The sequence below is a fragment of the Hyla sarda genome, chromosome 6 (assembly GCF_029499605.1).
Source record: "Hyla sarda isolate aHylSar1 chromosome 6, aHylSar1.hap1, whole genome shotgun sequence".
NCBI lineage: Eukaryota > Metazoa > Chordata > Amphibia > Anura > Hylidae > Hyla > Hyla sarda.
Window position 1 is genome coordinate 116,078,516 of NC_079194.1, and position 21,493 is coordinate 116,100,008.

Sequence of the window (21,493 nt, forward strand, 5' to 3'; positions counted from 1 at the left end):
GTCTCCTGGGAGTTGTAGTTCACCAACACCTCTATTGTATCTCTGTAGTCTCCTGGGAGTTGTAGTTCATACACCAGTGTTTCCCAACCAGGGTGCCTCCAGATGTTGCAAAACATTTTGACCACTACAGTTGTACTTTAAAGCACCGCCGCAACTCATCTGCGGCTGATAATTCATTCATTCGAGGGGGGAGGGGCCCAACCAGTATTGCGGAATGGGAAAAATTCATATCGTGGAGGGATTCGGTATGAACCGGTATACCACCCAGCCCTAGTTTTGGGGTTGTTTTGCTGCCTCTGGCACTGGGTGCCTTGAATGTGTGCAAGGCATCATGAAATCTGAGGATTACCAACAGATTTTGGGTCGCACTGTATAGCACAGTGTAAGAAAGCTGGGTTTGCGTCCGAGATCTTGGGTCTTCCAGCAGGACAATGACCCCAAACATATGTCAAAAAAGCACCCAGAAATGGATGGCAACAAAGTGCTGGAGAGTTCTGAAGTGCCCAGCAATGAGTCCAGATCTAAATCCCATTGAACACCTGTGGAGAGATCTTAAAATTGCTGTTGGGAAAAGGCTCCCTTCCAATAAGAGAGACCTGGAGCAGTTTGCAAAGGAAGAGTGGTCCAACATTCCGGCTGAGTGGTGTAAGAAGCTTATTGATGGTTATAGGAAGCAACTGATTTCAGTTATTTTTTCCAAAGGGTGATCAACCAAATATTAAGTTAAGGGTGCCAATAATCTTGTCCAGCCCATTTTTGGAGTTTGCCCAATTTTGCCTTTTTTTTTTCCTCCCAATTTTTTGTTTAGTTCCAATACACACAAAGTGAATAAACATGTGTATAGCAAAACATGTGTTACTGCAATCCTTTTCTGTGAGAAATACTTCATTTTCTAGAAAAAATTTCAGGGGTGTCAACATTTACGGCCATGACTGTATGTGGGTTTATAGATTTGTCTAAGTATGTGAATCGTTCAGATGGGCATGAATGTGATTTTAATAAGGAGTGTGACTATCAGGTGTTACGTCCCCTCAGTGTAAAACATCCACAACCCCCTGACTGTATAATCCCACACATCACCTAGTCACCCCCATTTAAAAGGGTTTTCCAGGAATTTGTTATTTGACTATACTACAGGGGCTGTAAAGTTAGTGTAGTTCATAATATAGTGTAATATACCTGTGTGTGTGTGATGGTGGTCTCACAATTCTTCTGTGATTTTTGCCCCAATATTTCTTTTTGACAGCATACAAAATTACTCAGGTCTCAGGTTTACCCAGGTTGCAGTGTGGCCGAGACATGACATCACTAGTCAGGTGAGAGCGGCCGCGACATATGTAGTACACTGAGGATACGCCCAGCTCGTAGCGGCAGATTGCTGCTTCAAGCTACACGTGACCCTACCGTAAAACTTAGGCACTGCTGTCAGTATTGACTATTGTATCTGGAGAGTTGAGTAACTAGGAATAAAGACCACTTCAATCCTGACGTTACAGTGCGGATCAGTTTACCACTGTGGATGGTATGGCCTCTCTGCACTGGTAGTAGTTATCTGTTATTTGCTTTTGGAAAAGTGACCAAGTTATATAACACGATGTTTACTCCTTTGTTTCTGTCACCTTCTTAGGGGAAAATTACAAGTCAGAAGGATATGTTGTAACCCCCAAAACAATGGATCTGCTGAAGAAACATTTGGAGATCACTGGTGGGCAGGTAAAAAGATAGACGTGGGCAGAGTAGGTCCAAAGCCTCTACATCAATACGAGTGGCTGCTTGGCCAACTTGGAGAAATAGAGTTCGATTTTTATGACTATCTCCTCTCAGAACCTAAAATATCCCAGTCTTATTTAAACTTAGAGAGGTCCAAAGTGCAGACTTCTGGGAGGCTATTTAGTCTGATTAAGAACTAAAAAAAAAAAAAAAATAATAATAATAATGTGGTGCCACATCTGGAATACTGTGTTCAGTTCTGCAGACCTCATAAATAGATACTGATAACATTGAATAGGTCCAAAGACAGGCTACAAAAGATCGTAAATGGGTTATGCAGCCGGAGGGTTTTGTTAGTTCTTTACAACTTTGCCCACTTAACAGCATATTTAACTTGTTGGGGACGGGGGGCGTCCTTGCGTCATATTACTTAAGGACAGAGGGCATAACTCTGCGGGCGCACAACAAGGTTCAGGAGTGAGAGTGCACTATGTACATTTGAGGCCTAAACTGGTGATTTGCACAGGGGTGGCTGCTGGTTACAGTGGTTCTGACATAAACGGGAAAAAATACCCACATGTTACCCCATTTTAGAAACTACACCCCTCACGGAACATAACAAAGGGTATAGTGAGCCTTAACACCGTTAAAATGAAAAATTTAATTTTTCATTTGGCCAGCCCACTGTTACAAAGATCTGTCAGACTCCTGTGGAGTGTAAATGCTCACTGCCCTCTTTGCTACGTTCCTTGAGGGGTGTAGTTTCCCAAATAGTATGCCATGTGGGGTTTTTCTTGCAGTTCTGGCACCATGGAGGCTTCCTAAATGCGAAATGCCCCCCAAAAGCCATTTCAGCAAAATTTGCTTTCCAAAAGCCCAATGTCGCTCCTTCTCTTCTGAGCCCTTTAGTGCACCTGCGGATCACTTAACAGCCACATATGAGGAATTTCCTTACTGGAGGGAAATGGGGTTTCAAGTTTTGTAGGACATTTTCACCTATTACCCCTTGTGAAAATAAAAAATTTGGAGTAACATTAGCATTTTAGTAAAAAAAAAAAATTTTCATTTTCACGTCCAACTTCAACGCAAAGTCGTCAAACACCCTTATGTTCCTTGAGGGGTGTAGTTTCCCAAATTGTATGCCATGTGGGGTGTTTTTTTTGCTGTTCTGGCACCATGGGGGCTTCCTAAATGAGACATGCCCTGCAAAAACAATTTCCGCAAAATTCGCTTTCCAAAAGCCCAATGTCGCTCCTTCCCTTTTGAGCCCTCTAGTGCACTTACAGAGCACCTTACACCCACATATGATATATTTCCTTACTCGAGAGAAATGGGGTTTCAAATTTTGGGGGATATTTCACCTATTACCCCTTGTAAAAATGAAAAATTTGGGGTAACATCAGCAAAACACTTTTGCATTTTTGCACTTTTGCACTTTTTCATTTTCTTGTCCAACTTTAATGAAAATTTGTCAAACACCTGTGGGGTGTTAAGGCTAATTGTTAATTTGCTCTTTCAAATCTCATTGTCGCTCCTTCCCTTCTGCTATTTCTGTGAAACACTTAAAGGGTTACCAAACTTTCTGAATGTCATTTTGAATACTTTGAGGGGGGCAGTTTTCATAATAGGGTAATTTATGGGGTATTTCTAACATAAAGACCCTGAAATTCACTTCAAAACTGAACTGGTCCCTGAAAAATTCAGATTTTGAAATTTACTTGAAAAATTGGAAAATTGCTGCTAAACTTTGAAGCCCTCTGACGTCTTCAAAAAGTAAAAACATGTCAACATAAAGTAGATATATTGTATTTGTTCTAGATGTAATACTAAAAGAGAAGAAACAGAAGGGTTTTATCTCGAAAATATATAAATTTCTTATGGCGAGTGGCAGGCCGATGCAGTCGGTACCAGCTTTTATGAAATGGCAGAGGGATGCAGATATCGGTAAAGAACAGTGGAAAACGGTACTCAATAATATTCCCAGTCAGGCTCTTGGAGAAGGGGCGAGACTATCTCAATTATATATTGTGTATAGAGCATATAGAACCCCGGCCCTTCTTCATAAAATAGGTTACCGTAAAGATTCAAAATGACCTCGGTGTCTCCAAGATTTCTCGGACATTATACATATGTTTTGGAGCTGCTTAGATATCAGGCGGTATTGGGAAGAAATTATTGGATATATAGGTGCTGTATGGGATATTGACCTGCCTCTGGATCTTAAAACTTGTATACTAGGGTACCTAGATAACTTAAACATACCAGCTCATATAAAGGTGGCTATTGGGAGACTTTTGTACAATGCTAGGAAACTAATAGCAAAATTGTGGAAAGATTCATCTCCTCCCAGCAAAAAACAATTTCTTAAAAAGATGGAGCAGGTGGTCGCTTGGGAGAAAGCGATTTACTTAAAGAGAGGACTAGCAGACAAATTTAGTGCGATTTGCAATAGGTGGATTATAAGACACTAATGTAATTACGTTTTTGTACAAGAGGGTTTCTTCTCTTCTCTTTTCCTTCCCCCCCCCCCTTTTTATTTTTTTTATTTTTTTTAAGGCCATTGGATATTGTAAGTAGTACCTAAATACCCTTGATAAATTTTCTTTTTTCGAATAATTTTGTTTCTTTATATACTGTTATTGTATTCTTATTTAATATTGCATATACTTATTGTTCTGTAGTTTATTATGTTGCAAAATAAAAAAATAAAAAAATAAAAAAAAAAAAGATATATTGTATTTGTGAATCATTTTATAATTTATTTGGAATGTCTATTTTCCTTACAAGCAGAGAGCTTCAAAGTTAGAAAAATGCTAAATTTAAATGATTTAAGTATCGACAAAAAATTACCACTATCATAAAGTAGAATGTCACGAAAAAACTGTCTCGGAATCAAATTTATAAGTAAAAATGCATAAAGTGATAGAGGTCAGATTTGCAAAAAATGCTCCCGTCCTTAGGGTCATAATGGGCTCTGTCCCAAAGGGGTTAAAATAAAAAAAAAATTTACTCCAGTGGTGCTGGTGTCTGGCTCCTGTCCTATTTCGCTTAGAAATCGTGATTCTTGGAGTGACATCAGGGCCCAGTGTGTCACACTGCCCCTCAGCCAATTACTGATTGCAACAAAGTCCCACCTTGGCCAGTAATTGGCTGAGTGGCAGTGTGACACTCTGGGCCCTTAACGCCATTCCAGGCCCAGGACACCGGAGGCACCGCTGGAGGTATATGTTAAGTGGGCAAAGTTGTAAAAAAAAATCTCCCACTGGATAACACCTTTAAAAAATAAATAAAAGATAATTTCAAAAAAATGTAAAGAGCTAAATATTTATTCTCTGTAGGAAAGAAGAGAACTAGGAGACATTATCAAAATCTTATATTAAAGGTTTAAATAAGATCCAAAGATCCATCAGGTAAGGGTAATAAGAAACTAGACCTAAGAACAAAGGGCAAAATCTAAGGTTAGCTGGGGGAAAGGGTCGGAAGCAATTTTATTTTACTCAGAGTATTAGATACTTGAAAAACACTCCTCAGGTAAATATATATATATATATATATATATATATATATATATATATATATATATATATATATCTATCTATCCTAAAAAAATGAAATGAGAAGGGTAGATTAGGTGAACCGGGTGGTCTTTTTCTGTTGGCAATCTTCTATGTTTCTATATTTACAACTCCTTCCCCTGTGTTATCGTTTACAGGTGAGAACAAGGTTTCCTCCAGAACCAAACGGCATTCTACATATTGGTCACGCAAAAGCCATCAATTTCAACTTTGGCTACGCAAAGGTGAGCTAATGATCCCACAGATTCTTGTCGTGTCTGAGCTGCTCTGTAAGTGAGCTCCGATCTTGTTGATCCGTGCTGGTTTACAAAGCCTATAACTTGCTGAATTGTGCAGCCCATTGCAGTAACTAGCTGTCTGCCATACATCCCTATAACATTGGGAGACGTGCGCATGATGTTATGACAAATAGGCAAATGCCAGCTGATCGTTGCCCTTTTTTTTTTTTTTTTTTATATATATACAGAACGATATCTGCTTGTTAAGTTGATAAACACCCTGTGTAATAGGGCTCGAAGTCATTCACGTGCAGGACCCTATCTGTGTCTTATTGTTCTGATGCAGCATGGCCTGAGTAAATGTTTATATACAAGCTCAATACCATGTCATTTACAGAGTAGAACTAAACTAGACCTTAATTGTGCCCAATGCTTTCTTTATACAAGTCAAGTAAAAGCATTTAAAACATACTTTTTCTTGGTCATGAAGTTTGGGACCAGGTTTTGTTGCTAATATTATTTCTGATATATGCACACAGGCAAATGGTGGCATCTGTTTCCTTCGATATGATGATACCAACCCAGAAAAAGAGGAAGAGAAGTATTTTACAGCGATCAGAGATATGGTGGAATGGCTAGGTATGTATGAGTCTATGTATGTAGTACCTTAAATCTACCACATGATGCTGCTGTTTCCCATGTTCTTGCATGCTAAATCTGCCAATTTATGGAGCCACATGACATCCAGGCATTATTCATACAGAACTAGAAAGATTTATTTTAGTCTATGAAAACTACATATGTTATTTCTGTGTCTAGGAAAGTTTTATGAGAATAAATATGGTGTTCTTTACACCTCCCACACAGTTATCCCAATAACCTCAGGAGAGTTGTTAGCAGTATGGGAGAGCTTTCCTTTTATATTCCCCTATTTCCCGCTTCTTTTTTCTAGACATTGATAAATGTCATTTTGTATAAAGCAGTGTGTAATAATCTGTATAATCTGGGGGGTACATAGAATGGTGATACAGATCATGGATTTACATGAGATAGGAAAGCTTTTCATTCATAACATTCTGAAGGCACGAGGAGCTTCTCTTATTGTAACCATATACGTCTGGAAAATGCAGAAAGGGATCTGAATTGTACGTTTGGCTTATCTTTATTTCCTGTTATAGGCTACAAGCCCTATGCTGTGACACACGCCTCCGATAACTTTGACCAGCTGTATGAGTGGGCGGTGGAGCTGATAAAAAGGTGAATACTGAGAGCAACAGAAACCTTTTCTCTTTCGTTAGGAAGGATGCGGCATGATGCAGTGGGCAGGTGGGAGGTAAAAATAGGGGGTTCAGCAAAACAATTCACTATTCTGTTTTATCAGGCATTTCGGGCTGGGAGAGGCTTACTGTTGTTTTTTCAATGAGAGTAATGGAAAATATGTTCTGAAAAAAACCTTGCCCTTTTGGTCCCTTGCAAGGGCATATGGGGAACCCATACTAAAGGATAGCATTGTTTAACATAAAAAATCACATGGATTGCAAGATGAAAAACAGAGGGTTGTTGTCAATGGAGTACACTCAGATCAAGGTGTTGTTACCAGTGGGGTACCTCTGGGATCTGTACTTGGACACATTCTGTTTACTATTTTTGCTAGTAAAAAATAGACCAGCTCACCGCCCTGTAGAAGTAGCCACTGGAAGGGTAGTTGGTGGAGGAGCATGGATGCAGGTAAAGCCTTGTAGCCAGTTACAATGGAATCCAAGAAGGAAAAGGAAATCCAGCTCCCCCGAAAAATATGGAATAACGATATAAAAACACAAAAAATGTATTCCATCCTTTAAAAATCAATGAGATGGTGAGAATTAAAAGCATAGATGAAACGCCGACGTGTTTCGAACCATATGGTTCTTAGTCATGGCACCTGTGCCATGACTAAGAACCATACGGTTAGAAACACATTAGCGTTTCATCTATGCTTTTAATTCTCACCATCTCATTGATTTTTAAAGGATGGAATACATTTTTTGTGTTTTTTATACAGTTATTCCATATTTTTCGGGGGAGCTGGATTTCCTTTTCCTTCTTGGATTCCTATTTTTGCTAGTGATATTGCCGAAGTTTTTGATGGTAAGGTGTGGGTCTTTTCAGTGATTTATAACAAGTTTAATGTTCCTGGAGGGATGCACCAAATTGAAAAGAATTTAGATAAAATAGAGGAATGGTCAGAATTATAGCAACTGACATTTAATGTGGTTAAATGTAAGATAATGCACCTGGGGTGTAAAAACCCAAGGGCAGAATGTAGTATATGCTTAGAGTCCTAGCTTCAGTATTTCAGGATTTAGGGGTCATTATTTCAGAAGACTTAAAGGTAGGATGAAAATGTAATAGAGCAGCAGGAAACGCTAGCAGAATGCTTAGATGTATAGGTAGAGGTATAAGCAGTAGAAAGAGGGAAGTGCTCATGCTGCTGTACAGAACACTGATGAGGTCTCACTTGGATTATTGTACGCAGTACTGGAGGCTGTATCTCCAAAAGGATATAGATACTCTAGAGAGAGTTCAGAGAAGATACTAAACTAGTACATGGATTGCAGGTTAAAACTTACCAGGAAAGGTTAAAGGACCATAACATGTATAGCTTGGAAGATAGAAGAGACAGAGGGGATATGATAAACTTCTAAATTCATACAGTGAGTTAACACTGTAAAGGAGGAGATTATATTTAAAAGAAAAACTACCACAAGAGGACATCATTTTAAATAAGAGGGGCAAAGGTTTATGCACTAATATCAGGAAGTATTACTTTACTGAGAGAGTGGTGGATGCATGGAATAGCCTTCCTGCTGAAGTGGAAGCTGCAAATACAGTTTAAGCAGGCATAGGATAAGCATAAGGATATCCTTCATATAAGAGAGGGCCAGTGACTATTTACAGTATTCAAAATATTGGGCAAACCAGATGGACTGTTACCGACTGATTTTGTGAGGAGAATTTTTTTGTCTAATTTTGGCACTGGGAAAGTTGCAGGCTGGTCCTGTAGAACTTTCTGCGACACTTCATTTAGAAAGTTTAGTTTTTCTCACAATGAAGTGATCTGATTTAGATCACTTTGTGCAGTGGTCACTAATGTATCTTCTGTGACTTTTCTACAAATTGTCACAAAAAAGTAGCACGGGTCAGATTTATAAGTTATCACAGGACAATTCAACCCTGCCCTATATAACTCTTTGAGGCAATACCGTGCGACTTTTAATACAATTGTTGCACAGCCTTCACTGCTCTGCGACATTTAACCAGAGCAATTATTTCGGCATTCATCAATGTCTGTGCGCCATTTGATAAATTTGGCGCATGGCCGCTACTTTCACTCTAAAGTGAACAAGAAGTAAGTACTGATTTGATAAATGCTCCTCATTGTTTCTATGTTTGTCATGGGGATGCCTGATTTTGGTACAAATACTAGGTGACTCTGCTGTCATAGAAACCTAGCCTTAAAGTTCTTGTCTATTTTCTAGGGGCCATGCATATGTCTGTCATCAAAAAGTCGATGAAATTAAAGGGCACAATCCCCCTCCATCACCTTGGAGAGATCGACCAATTGAGGAATCTTTGCTGCTCTTTGAGGTAACTTTTCAGATTTTCTTAAAGGTGTTGGCCCATAAGGCTAGACTTTTATGCCCTATTAGAGCATATAAACCTCATAGAGGGTGGACCGGATCCCCTGTTCAGGACATCCTTGTGTAAGACTAATGAGTTATTGTGGAGCAGATCTCACTCTGGGCATGCAGGGATTGCCAATAATCAGTTAACCCTTCAGCAAATGTGTTTTTCTGTGATGGCACAACCCTTAGAACGCCTTTGCGACCCATGGTGGTTCTAATCCATCGTGGAGCCTACTCCATATCCAGCTACACTCTTCCTCCAGCTTATTTCAGTAGCTGGGGGATGCCACTAATAGCCGATCACCTCAGCCGTATATTCACACTTTAGATGGCACTGTCCAAGTTAACAGGCATTAATGTGCATGTTTGTCATCCTTGGTGATGCAGTGAGTTGGATCTCCTGGCCACAAAGCGATTGTGGCCAGGAGATCCATTGTTCTGGAAGCCAGAGAGCTTTCCTGAATGCCACTCACTGCCGGGGGATCGTCTGTTTGATAAAGCCTTTCTGTAGCAGGCTTTACCAATAATACACAGGTTTCATGGATCAATACAGTACATAGGTACTGCATTGATCTGGATCTATATAAATTATCCCCTTACATAAAAAAAAAAAAAAAAAAGTTTTAATCATTTTTAAATTAAAGTGGGGGAAAAAAAACATTTGATATTGCTGTGGGCAAAAAATGTCCAAACTATTACAATAATGTTATTTAAATAGCATGGTGAATGGTGTAAGTTTAAAGAAAATAAAAAAAAATCTTACAGCAGCACAAGTAGGCTGAACCCCCCCCCTGCCCCCTTCCCAATAAAGGATGGGCTAAGTGTGTAGTAACAAGCAAAAAATTATATGAACTAAAAAAAAAAGGGATATTTGTGTGCTGCTGTAGGTCTAAGGGAAAACAAATTGTTCAAAATTAGCACTTAACTTGCGTCCTTCCAGCAACACAACTTTTTGCTTAATACCACGTATCACCTATTGGGAATTTAGAATAGACCGCCAGAAAGCAGTATTCTTTTTTTTGTTTATTTTTTTTTAATCAAGAAAAAAACCACGGACATGGCGGTGTCCTGTGTGCACGAAGGCACCACGAACAGAGCAGTTGAGGACCAGCAGGAGGAAACATAGGCTCCATAAAAGATAGGAGAGCCTGCAGCTCTTGGACCTGTTGCACATGCAGGAACAGCAGTAAAGAGTGAAAAAAAAAAAAAAAAAAACAGCGCAGAGCACTGTCTGATAAAAATTAACAGAATCTAAGACTTCAAAGCCCCCTTAGAAGAGAACAGAAAAAACACACCTAGTGTTGGGTAGGTTCTCCCCTTTTTTGAGGGCAAGGTTAATTGTTTAATTGATTTAAGAATTATTGTTATTATTATAAATATTAAGAATTGCATCTGTCCTTCCATCTCCACAGGGGCAGAATACTCACACTTGTGCTGCTGGTAGGACGTCCTTTTTTTTTTCTTCCTGTTTTGGAGCATTTATTTAAAAAAAAAAAAAAAAAAAGTATGGCTATTAAAAGGCAAAGAGGAAAAAAAGGGCTACTCCGGTGGAAAACTTCTTTTTTTTTTTTTTAATGAACAGGTGCCAGAAAGTTAAACAGATTTGCAAGTTACGGTACTTCTATTAAAAAATTTTTACCCTGCCTGTACTATACTACAGAGGAAATTCTTTTCTTTGTGAATTTCTTTTTTGTCTTGTCCACAGTGCTCTCTGCTGACACCTGATGCCTGTATCAGGGACTGTACAGAGCAGGAGAAAATCCCCATCGCAATCCTATGCTGCTCTGGACAGTTCCTGAGATGGACAGAGGTGTCAGCGGAGATCACTGTGGACAAGACAAAAAAAAAATGTATTAAAAAAGAAAAGAATTTCCTCTTTAGTATACAGCTGCTAATAAGTACTGAAAGGATTAAGATTTTTAAACAAATCTCTTTCACTTTCTGAAGAAACTTTAAGGCAAAGCCAGCTCACCCCTGGTCCGGATATTGAGCACGGAAAAGTGCGGACTTGCATTTAAGCACAATGAAAAATTGAAAAATCCAGCTCAAATGCAGATGAAATATGCGCAGCTTTATTTCAACATCACGCCCAAAGCAACAGGTACAAGTCGGAAATGACGCGTTTCGGCCAGGTGCTGGCCTTAGTCATACAATGATAACAAACTCAAAGGATACTTATATACGGAGTGGGAGAAAATGAGATGCGGTAACAGGTGAAAAGGATGGATTAACTCCTGCTGCACCTCTTCTCCCAACTCCGTTTACAAAGAACGCTACTGCGTTTTAACTTTATATACAAATGTGAACACATACATAAAATTAAATATCAAAGTGAATTAATAATATTTATTAAGAAAAACAATTCTAAATGTAATAAAGAAAACATGCAATTTGTTGAACAGACACATGACAGTGCTAAGAAATATAAGAAATATTATCTATAAAAAATCATTTGTTTAGATCAATAGCAAATACTGTCATGCGGCTGTGCAGCAAGTAGTTCTAAAGCATAGTACAATTGAAGATGCCTTCAACAGAAAAAAGTATACAAAATATATAAGTACAGAAAATTTATAAATAAATATGCATTAATATTATTATTAATAATCAGAATAACTTTATTTCTGTAGAAGGGAACCACAAAGAATGACTGCATGTTTAACTTTCTGGCACCAGTTCATTTAAAAAAAAAAAAGTTTTCCACCGGAGTACCCCTTTAATGCAAAAAGGAAGATTTGCTTTGTTCGGAAGGGGTTAAGGAACAAAGTAAAAAATGTTGTTACCCTCACTGCAGTGTTACTGGTAATTTTCGCTTTGCCAATACTTTAAATGTTTTGTAATCCAAGGGAATGAAAAAGGGAAAATTTGCTGAAGGAGAAGTCACACTCAGAATGAAGTTGGTAATGGAGGATGGGAAAATGGATCCAGTTGCATATCGGATAAAGTACACACCTCATCACCGAACAGGAGACAAATGGTATGTTCCAAGCTACACATAACACAGGCTTGTTCAGGGAGTCTATCAGACACTGTAACATATTTGTTTTGCAGTGCAGAGTAAATAAGGGACTCCCCGAATATACTCTATGCAGTTACTTCTAGATCTGTATAGGGAGCAGTGCTATCCACATCATCTGTATTCCCTTTACAAGTAGGTTATATCCCTAGGGAGACCGAAGCATTTACCTGTCTATATGCAGAGAGAGGCTTTAAAGGAGTAGTCCAGTACTGGAAAACTTATCCCCTATACTATCCTGCGGGGACCCCTGCGATCTCCCGTTTGGGCCCCGGCTCTCCGGCCAGATAGCGTGTGTCGACCACCTCACGAAGCGATGGCTGACACGCCCCCTCAATACAGCACCACGGCAGAGCTGGAGATTGCCGAAGGCAGTGCTCCGGCTCTCCCATAGAGATGTATTGAGGGGGCGTGTTGGCCGCTGCTTTGTGCGGTGGTCTAGACGCCCCCTTCCAGCGAACTGCCGGGGCCCTGTACGGGAGAGTGCAGGGGGGTCCCCCATGATATGAAACTTATCCCCTATACTTAGGATAGGGTATACATTTTCCAGTACAGGACTACTCCACTTTTGTTACAGGTATGATTGGGCTCATGTTGAGGTATCTGCATTTCTAAAACCCCCTGGTGTCTAATGTGTAGACTACAGGACAAGAAGGAATGCTACAAAAAAAAACAAGAGATTTCCAAAAGGCAAAGACTTATCCTTGTCTTTTCCTTATTTCACCTCTTGCACATTATGAACATTATCACTGCTTAATCAAACCTGTTTGCATTCAGAGCTAGATAATACATTTTTGTTAGTGGATAGTTTTATGTATTTTATGAACAGTTGGACTGCCTGAGATGGAAACCGCAGTCAGACAAGTTAGAATTGAACTTGTTGCTATGGTTTCCTCTGGATAAATTATTTTTTGTTTATGGTCAGGCATTTCATGGCTCCCAGGCATTGTCCATTCACCACTATGAAGATTCTTGTAATAAGTACCGGTTATTAATCTTTTTTTGTTTTCCCATTTGTAGGTGCATTTATCCCACATACGATTATACTCATTGCCTTTGTGATTCCATAGAGCATATCACGCATTCTCTCTGCACCAAAGAGTTCCAGGCCAGGTAAGTGTAAGAAATAGAACTGCTGCCCGAGATCCACTATGATCCAAGATATCATTTCTAAAACAATGAAAACAAGCTGTCGCGTTGACTGTCTGCATTGCTAAACCCCTAGGTGGTCTCAAATTAACGCCTTTAAAGACTAAGGGTGTATGGGTACGCCTTTGGTCTTTGGTACTTGAGGACCGAGGACGTACCTGTACGCCCTCAGCGTTTCCATTCACCGCTGTATAATCTGGCGGTAATCGGAACAGGATGCCTGTTAAAATCATTCAGCAGGCATCCCCGGACAAAGCCTAGGGGAGTCTTGAGACTCCCCCATAACAGCGGTTGCTGCGATTCACCAGAAGAGGAGGGCAATGGGTGGTGTAAGACATGTAGGTGGCACCCCCCAAGATTGCTGTGATTGGTCGGTCAGTACGACTGACCAATCACGGGCATCGGTGGGAGGGGTAAACTCCCGTTGCCCCACTTTGCCACCCACACTAGGAAGTGAGTGAGCAGAGTGGAGCCTGGTGCCAGCGTACCCCCCCCCCCCCTTGCCCATCTGGGCAATATCTGTGCCATCAGGCACTGGATTAGTTTAGTCAAATTTAGTGCAGGAAGGAATAGTGTGGGTGTGTAAACAAAAAAAATTTAAATAAAAAGACAATTTTTTTTATTTTTGGCACAGCGCTCCCAAAATCTGTCTGAGGGTATGCAGCATCTTTAGATGTGTTACCCGGGCCCTTTTTCAGGGTGCTGTGGTCTGCCCCAACCTTTTTTCGGTGGAGGAGTCATATGCTATGATGCCATCAGACACCAAAAGTGCCAGTAAAGGCGAGGAAGACCCCTTTTCTGTTGTCTACCTCGTTCTCCTCATCATCTAGTGATGAGCCCCATAGAAGGTGGCGTGACGCCGCAGTGCAAGGCCACAAACCCTCCATACAAGTGACCCAGTGACCCACACTAGTACGAGCGACCATTGCACTTATACTAATTGTCTAACTCCCCAGACAAGTTTACCTGTACCCTTTACCTGTGAACTTGTCTGGAGTGCTCCAGAGAACTATCAGCCCATGATACTTGGGTTTGTTGGCAACCCAGGAATCGAGATTGACTGTCCGATTCACTGAAATTGACTCTTTCAGTTATTTTTTCAGTGACGACGGGACATGTGCGTTTACAAAGTGCCCATGGTGCCAGAACAGCGGAACCCCCACTTGTACCATCATTTTGGAAACTCCACCCTTCCATAGTGGGCCATGAAAATGAAAAATGTTATTTTTTTTCACTAAAATGCTAGTGTTACCCCAAATGTTTCATTTTCACAAGGGATCATAGGAGAAAATGTCCCTCAAAATTTGTAACACCATTTCTTCTATTACCCCTTTTGAAAATGAAAAATTTGGGGTTACACAAGCATTTTAGTGTTAAAAATAAAAATGTCATTTTCTCATCTAACTTCAATGAAAGTTTGTCAAACACCTGTGGGGTGTTAAAGCTCACCATACCCCTTGTTACCTTTCTTGAGGGGTGTAGTTTTCCAAATTGTGTGCTATGGTGAGGGTTTTTTTTTTTTTTGCTGTTCTGGCATCATAGGGGGCCTCCTAAATGCGAAGTGCCCCCCAAAAACCCATTTCAGCAAAGTTCTCTCCCCAAATCCCAAACTTTCTTGTTCCCTCCTGATCCATGTTGCGTGCCCACAGAACACTTTACATCCACATATTGAGGTATTTCTATACTTGAGAGACATTGGGTTACAAATTTTTTTTTTTCCCCTTTCTCCTCCACTTTGCTGCTATTCCTGTGAATGTTAACAAACGTTCTAAATGTCATTTTTAATACTTTGAGGGGGTTCAGTTTCTATAATGGGGTCATTTATGGGGGGTTTCTCACAGAAAGACCCCTCAAATCCACTTTAAACTGAACTGGTCATAGAATTTTTCATGAAAATTAGAAAAATTCCTGCTATACTTTGAGGCAATCTTATGTCTTCAAAAAGTAAAAACTTGTTAACCTTATGATGCCAACATATTATGTGTGAGTCAATGGATATTGTATTTGGCATGTCAATTGGCCTTACAAGCAGAGAGTTTCAAAGTTGGAAAAATGCAAAATTTTTATGAAATATAGAATATGTAACGAAAAAACTATTTCTAAATCGGGCCCGGTCCTTGAGGTGAAAATGGGCTTCGTCCTTAGGGGGTTAATATTAGAACAAAAAGTGATGCCAATGCCAAACAGTGAGGGATCCAAATGGCAGAGATTTTGTCCTGTGGTCATATTTCGTTCCTCGCACATATCAGTCATGGTTTATTTGTCCTGCTAGTGTTAGACATTGTGAGGAACAGAAGGGTCATGTGAAGGCTGGAAAAGCATTGTATCTATGTTAAGTACCTTTTTTGAGGTACCGTATATACTCGAGTATAAGCCGACCCGAGTATAAGCCGAGACCCCTAATTTCAACCCAAAATCCCAGGAAAAGTTATTGACTCGAGTATAAGCCTAGGGTGGGAAATACCTCATCCCCCCCTGTCATCATCCAGACCCGTCATTAACATCCTCATCATCCCCTTGTCATCATCCCACACATCCCCCCTTCATCATCCCCTTGTCATCATCCCACACATCCCCTTATCATCCCACACATCCCCCCTTCATCATCCCCTTGTCATCATCCCACACATCCCCCCTTCATCATCCCCTTGTCATCATCCCACACATCCCCTTATCCCACACATCCCCCCTTCATCATCCCCTTGTCATCATCCCACACATCCCCCCTTCATCATCCCCTTGTCATCATCCCACACATCCCCTTATCCCACACATCCCCCCTTCATCATCCCCTTGTCATCATCCCACACATCCCCCCCTTCATCATCCCCTTGTCATCATCCCACACATCCCCTTATCATCCCACACATCCCCCCTTCATCATCCCCTTGTAATCATCCCACACCCCCCCCTTCATCATCCCCCACACCCCCCCCCCCCCTTCATCATCCTCTTCTCATCATTCGCCCTCAGTGGTCTTCAACCTGCGGACCTCCAGAGGTTTCAAAACTACAACTCCCAGCAAGCCCGGGCAGCCATCGGCTGTCCGGGCTTGCTGGGAGTTGTAGTTTTGAAACCTCCGGAGGTCCGCAGGTTGAAGACCACTGCGGCCTTCAACCTGCGGACCTCCAGAGGTTTCAAAACTACAACTCCCAGCAAGCCCGGGCAGCCATCGGCTGTCCGGGCTTTCTGGGAGTTGTAGTTTTGAAACCTCCGGAGGTCCGCAGGTTGAAGACCACTGCGGCCTTCAACATGCGGACCTCCAGAGGTTTCAAAACTACAACTCCCAGCAAGCCCGGGCAGCCATCGGCTGTCCGGGCTTGCTGGGAGTTGTAGTTTTGAAACCTCCGGAGGTCCGCAGGTTGAAGACCACTGCGGCCTTCAACATCATCCAGCCCCCTCTCACCCCCTTTAGTTCTGAGTACTCACCTCCGCTCGGCGCTGGTCCGGTCCTGCAGGGCTGTCCGGTAAGGAGGTGGTCCGGTGAGGAGGTGGTCCGGGCTGCTATCTTCACCGGGGGCGCCTCTTCTCCGCGCTTCCGGCCCGGAATAGAGCCGTTGCCTTGACAACGACGTATCTGCGTCGTTGTCAAGGCAACGTGACTATTCTGAGGCCGGGCCCGAAGCGCTTAGAAGAGGCCTCCCCGGTGAAGATAGCAGCCCGGACCACCTCCTCACCGGACCACCTCCTCACCGGACAGTCCTGCAGCACCGGACCAGCGCCGAGCGGAGGTGAGTACTCAGAACTAAAGGGGGTGAGAGGGGGCTGGATGATGTTGAAGGCCGCAGTGGTCTTCAACCTGCGGACCTCCGGAGGTTTCAAAACTACAACTCCCAGCAAGCCCGGACAGCCGATGGCTGCCCGGGCTTGCTGGGAGTTGTAGTTTTGAAACCTCTGGAGGTCCGCAGGTTGAAGACCACTGCGGGTGGGGGAGTTCACTCGAGTATAAGCCGAGGGGGGTGTTTTCAGCACGAAAAATCGTGCTGAAAAACTCGGCCTATACTCGAGTATATACGGTACTTCTTTGAGTACTTTTTCTGGTCATGTGACTGTGTTAAAATTAACACATAAGGGCTTTGCCCTTGGCAAGTGAAGTTTTGGTGCATGGGGGCAACATTTTATTTTTTTCTGTTGTGTTATCTAATGGATTCCATCCCTGAGCTATACTCTTTCAGCCAATGGTGGATATAGGCCTAACCATATGTTTCTTATTGTATTACTAAAATAATGTTATAAATTGAGAATATATATACAATGCTCTCTTCAATAAAAACTTTATTTGAGACCAATAAATACATTGGCCCTCATTTACTATTGCAAACCCGACATGTTTTGTCAGTTTGTGCGCCAGATTCTGTTGCATTGCGCCAGAAATTCTGTTTTGCGCCAGAATTGAAAAAATCCCGAAAACAGGGGCGTGACTGTGGGGGAAAGGGGTGTGGTCTCCGAAAAGGGGCATGTTCCTGACATTTTCACAAAAAACAACATATTTACTAAGGTTTCCACATAAAATATGGTGGATATGAGCTGAGGAAAACGAGACCGATGAGAGCATGTGTAAAAATAAAAAAAAGTAAAATGTAGGGAAAGTGGAAAATGTAGGGAAACCTTAGTAAATACAGTGGAAAATATATTGTAGAAACCTACACTCCACTCTTAGTAAATGAGGGCCATTTTGTTTTCCTCACAAACTGTGCTGACTCCCGTGTGACCTTTTTTTTGTACCAATCTCCCAAGGCGGTCATCATACTTCTGGCTATGTAATGCCCTGGACGTTTACTGCCCTGTGCAGTGGGAATACGGCCGTCTGAACCTGCACTATACAGTGGTGTCAAAAAGGAAGATAATTAAATTGGTAGAAACGGGAGCCGTCAGGTAAGTGAGATGTTTGCTTTGTCACAGATGTGACTTGTTGTTGTTGTTAACCATCCTGTCAGGATTGTCAGCTTTTCTTTTGGTATTATAGGGACTGGGATGATCCTCGCCTATTCACACTAACCGCCCTGAGACGAAGAGGATTCCCACCCGAAGCCATTAACAATTTCTGTGCAAGGGTACGGACTGATTCTTTCTTACATGATTGCTTTCTTTTCTTTCTTTTCAATTTATTTTTATTGAAAATTTAACAGGTAAGGAAAACATGTCAATATACATTTTGAGACAGTATTTTGATCAAAATACATGACAAAGAGAACAAGGAGAGAATGATTGTTTCCAAAAACTCGACAATATTATGTGGATATATTGAAGTAGAAATAAGTGTCCTGCATTGCTCTCGACCAGTGTTGTGTATACTATAGATGGTATTATACTACTAAACGATTGGCTAGTATGTATGATAATCAAGACCCGACTTGCTGGAGGAATTGCAGTATGATAGGTTCTCTCTCCCATGTTTTTGGAAATGCCCGAAACTATCCAAATCCAGACATTACTTACTACTTCTTATACAGCCCCTCATACCTTCATTCTGGGACATTCCAGCCGAACTGTCCCTCTTAGTGATAGGCATAGAGGATTTTTCCTGTCGCAGTCCGCACGCCTATCTGTCATGTCCTTCATAATTATAGATTGCTAATTGCTAGAAAATGGAGAACCCAAGATGTCCCATCCATGTCTGAAATTATCTATATGGTCAATTATAATTATATCTTTGAAGAAGTTATTGCCAAACGAGCACAAATAGGATTGCTTTCTTTTAAAGCCGATTCAGTAGCAGTACATGGAAATTGACAATTATTTTACTTATGCAAAAGAATACAGTGTACAACTGTACTGAATTACTGTAATACTCCACATGTATAGAAATATAACTGCTATAAAGGTTGGACCTGAGCACTCCCCCTCCTGCGATAGGGGATGTTTTGAATTGGAATACCTCTTTAAGAAGGACAGCTTCACAGCTGCAAGGAGAACTACAGATCTCAGCAGGTCTTAAAGAGCTGCAGAAGTCAGGGTATACTGTGACTTTTAGTTCTCCAATACAGGGGTACAGGAAAACGGTATGGGATGTATTTTATGTACTGTACAGTGTAGTGTATGTGATCAGTTCACATAGAAGATAGTGCAGCACTGTGTTTCTTAGTGGAACTCCGGATGTCGGGTGGATGCTAATGTAGCGTAAGGTGCCTTCGGTGGTGCTCTGATGTAGTAGGCAGTGTTCATAAATCTTACATGAAGAAGAATAGAATATTGGCACTCACCGGTTCGGCTTGAAAGTCTTTGTTTATTCAAACATACTCACATGAGGAATACAAAGGAAGAGGGTGGTGGGGGGGATAGTGAATGGCGACCGAGCTCCTGTTTCGCACGCTTTGGCGTGCTTCGTCCGGCCAGGACTCTAATTACCTGTGACTGCTATTTATATAAGTGAACCTAGTGCTCCACCTATTGCATCCATGCACACCTCTCACGTGTGCAGGTGACGCGAAAGGTGGGGGAGTGTGTTAAAACCAAGGCTAGAAGCACGCTGATAGCTCTGATCTATCATTTAACCCTATGTTGCCTGTAGCATTTGTTTTTATGATCCATAGAGTTTCTGTACGTAGGAGTTTCTGATCTATACGTTCATATTTATTGCTAACAATTTTCTCTATGCCCAAAAAGCGTAAGACTTCATGATTATTGTCGTGGGCCTCTTTTACATGGGCTTGGAGACGTGATGCACCTGGTCTCCCAGTGCGTATGGTATAAAAATGTTCCCTGATACGCATCTGGAGCTGGCGTTTTGTCTGCCCTATGTAAAAGAAGCCACACCGGCATATAATGGCATATACAACGTTCTTAGTCCGGCAAGTAATTAGACCCTGTATAGTATGAAATACTGATCCAAGTCTGACATGTTTGGTTTCCCAATTAAATCTACACCAATTACAGTTTTTACATGGAAAATTGCCCTTAGGTGCTACGTCACTCAGCCAGGTCTCTTTTTCTGTTTATTATTTTTATTATTTCTTTTCCTCAATGTGTCGCCTATAGTGATATTTTTCCTATAAGTGATACGAGGCTTGAACTTGGCTCTTTTTTGCAAATCCTCATCGGCCTCTAGCAGGAACCAATTCCTCCTGATCGCTCTCTCTATTGCGGAATTCATCGGAGAGTTCTGAGAGACAAAGGTGAACCTTTCTCTCTGTCCATCCGTGTCTTTAATTCTACTTTTTTCTTTCAGTAGATCTATCCTTTTTTATTTTTCGGCTCTTTTTCTACTTTTTCTTATTATCTCTTCTGGGTATGCACGTTCTCTCAATCTATTCTCCAACTCCTCTGCCTGTTTCTTATAGGTTGTGTCATTGCTATTGTTACGCTTTAAGCGGACATATTGTCCATAGGGAATGTTCTTTTTAGTAATAAACCTGTGTGAACTGTTAAAATGCAACAATGGGTTTTTCGCCACTGATTTCCTGTAATTCTCAGTTACTATGTGTCCTTTTTCACTAATGAGTTTCAAATCCAGAAATTCTAAGTTGCTGCCACCGAAGTGGCTAGTAAAATGCATATTAACCGTATTCTCATTTAAATATGCTATGAACTTACTGAACAATGCTTCTGATCAGTTCACATAGAAGATAGTGCAGCACTGTGTTTCTTAGTGGAACTCCGGATGTCGGGTGGATGCTAATGTAGCGTAAGGTGCCTTCGGTGGTGCTCTGATGTAGTAGGCAGTGTTCATAAATCTTACATGAAGAAGAATAGAATATTGGCACTCACCGGTTCGGCTTGAAAGTCTTTGTTTATTCAAACATACTCACATGAGGAATACAAAGGAAGAGGGTGGTGGGGGGGATAGTGAATGGCGACCGAGCTCCTGTTTCGCACGCTTTGGCGTGCTTCGTCCGGCCAGGACTCTAATTACCTGTGACTGCTATTTATATAAGTGAACCTAGTGCTCCACCTATTGCATCCATGCACACCTCTCACGTGTGCAGGTGACGCGAAAGGTGGGGGAGTGTGTTAAAACCAAGGCTAGAAGCACGCTGATAGCTCTGATCTATCATTTAACCCTATGTTGCCTGTAGCATTTGTTTTTATGATCCATAGAGTTTCTGTACGTAGGAGTTTCTGATCTATACGTTCATATTTATTGCTAACAATTTTCTCTATGCCCAAAAAGCGTAAGACTTCATGATTATTGTCGTGGGCCTCTTTTACATGGGCTTGGAG

At 41.3% G+C, this 21,493-nt stretch overlaps 1 protein-coding gene and 1 non-coding gene across 2 annotated transcripts in view; both read left to right on the forward strand.

Annotated features, from left to right (window-relative positions):
• The window catches only part of QARS1 (glutaminyl-tRNA synthetase 1), a 100,540-nt gene that overhangs the window by 58,634 nt on the left and 20,413 nt on the right, over positions 1-21,493 (forward strand). The window contains exons 9-17 of the mRNA XM_056524780.1: positions 1,628-1,713; positions 5,423-5,509; positions 6,043-6,142; positions 6,682-6,760; positions 9,022-9,130; positions 12,015-12,145; positions 13,205-13,297; positions 18,071-18,208; positions 18,300-18,387. Of these exons, the coding sequence (XP_056380755.1) occupies positions 1,628-1,713; positions 5,423-5,509; positions 6,043-6,142; positions 6,682-6,760; positions 9,022-9,130; positions 12,015-12,145; positions 13,205-13,297; positions 18,071-18,208; positions 18,300-18,387 (911 nt within the window). The remainder of the gene's footprint in view (positions 1-1,627; positions 1,714-5,422; positions 5,510-6,042; positions 6,143-6,681; positions 6,761-9,021; positions 9,131-12,014; positions 12,146-13,204; positions 13,298-18,070; positions 18,209-18,299; positions 18,388-21,493) is intronic.
• LOC130277829 (small nucleolar RNA SNORA14) lies at positions 12,788-12,921 on the forward strand. Its single transcript, XR_008845594.1, has one exon. It is a non-coding gene; the product is annotated as a small nucleolar RNA SNORA14 (small nucleolar RNA).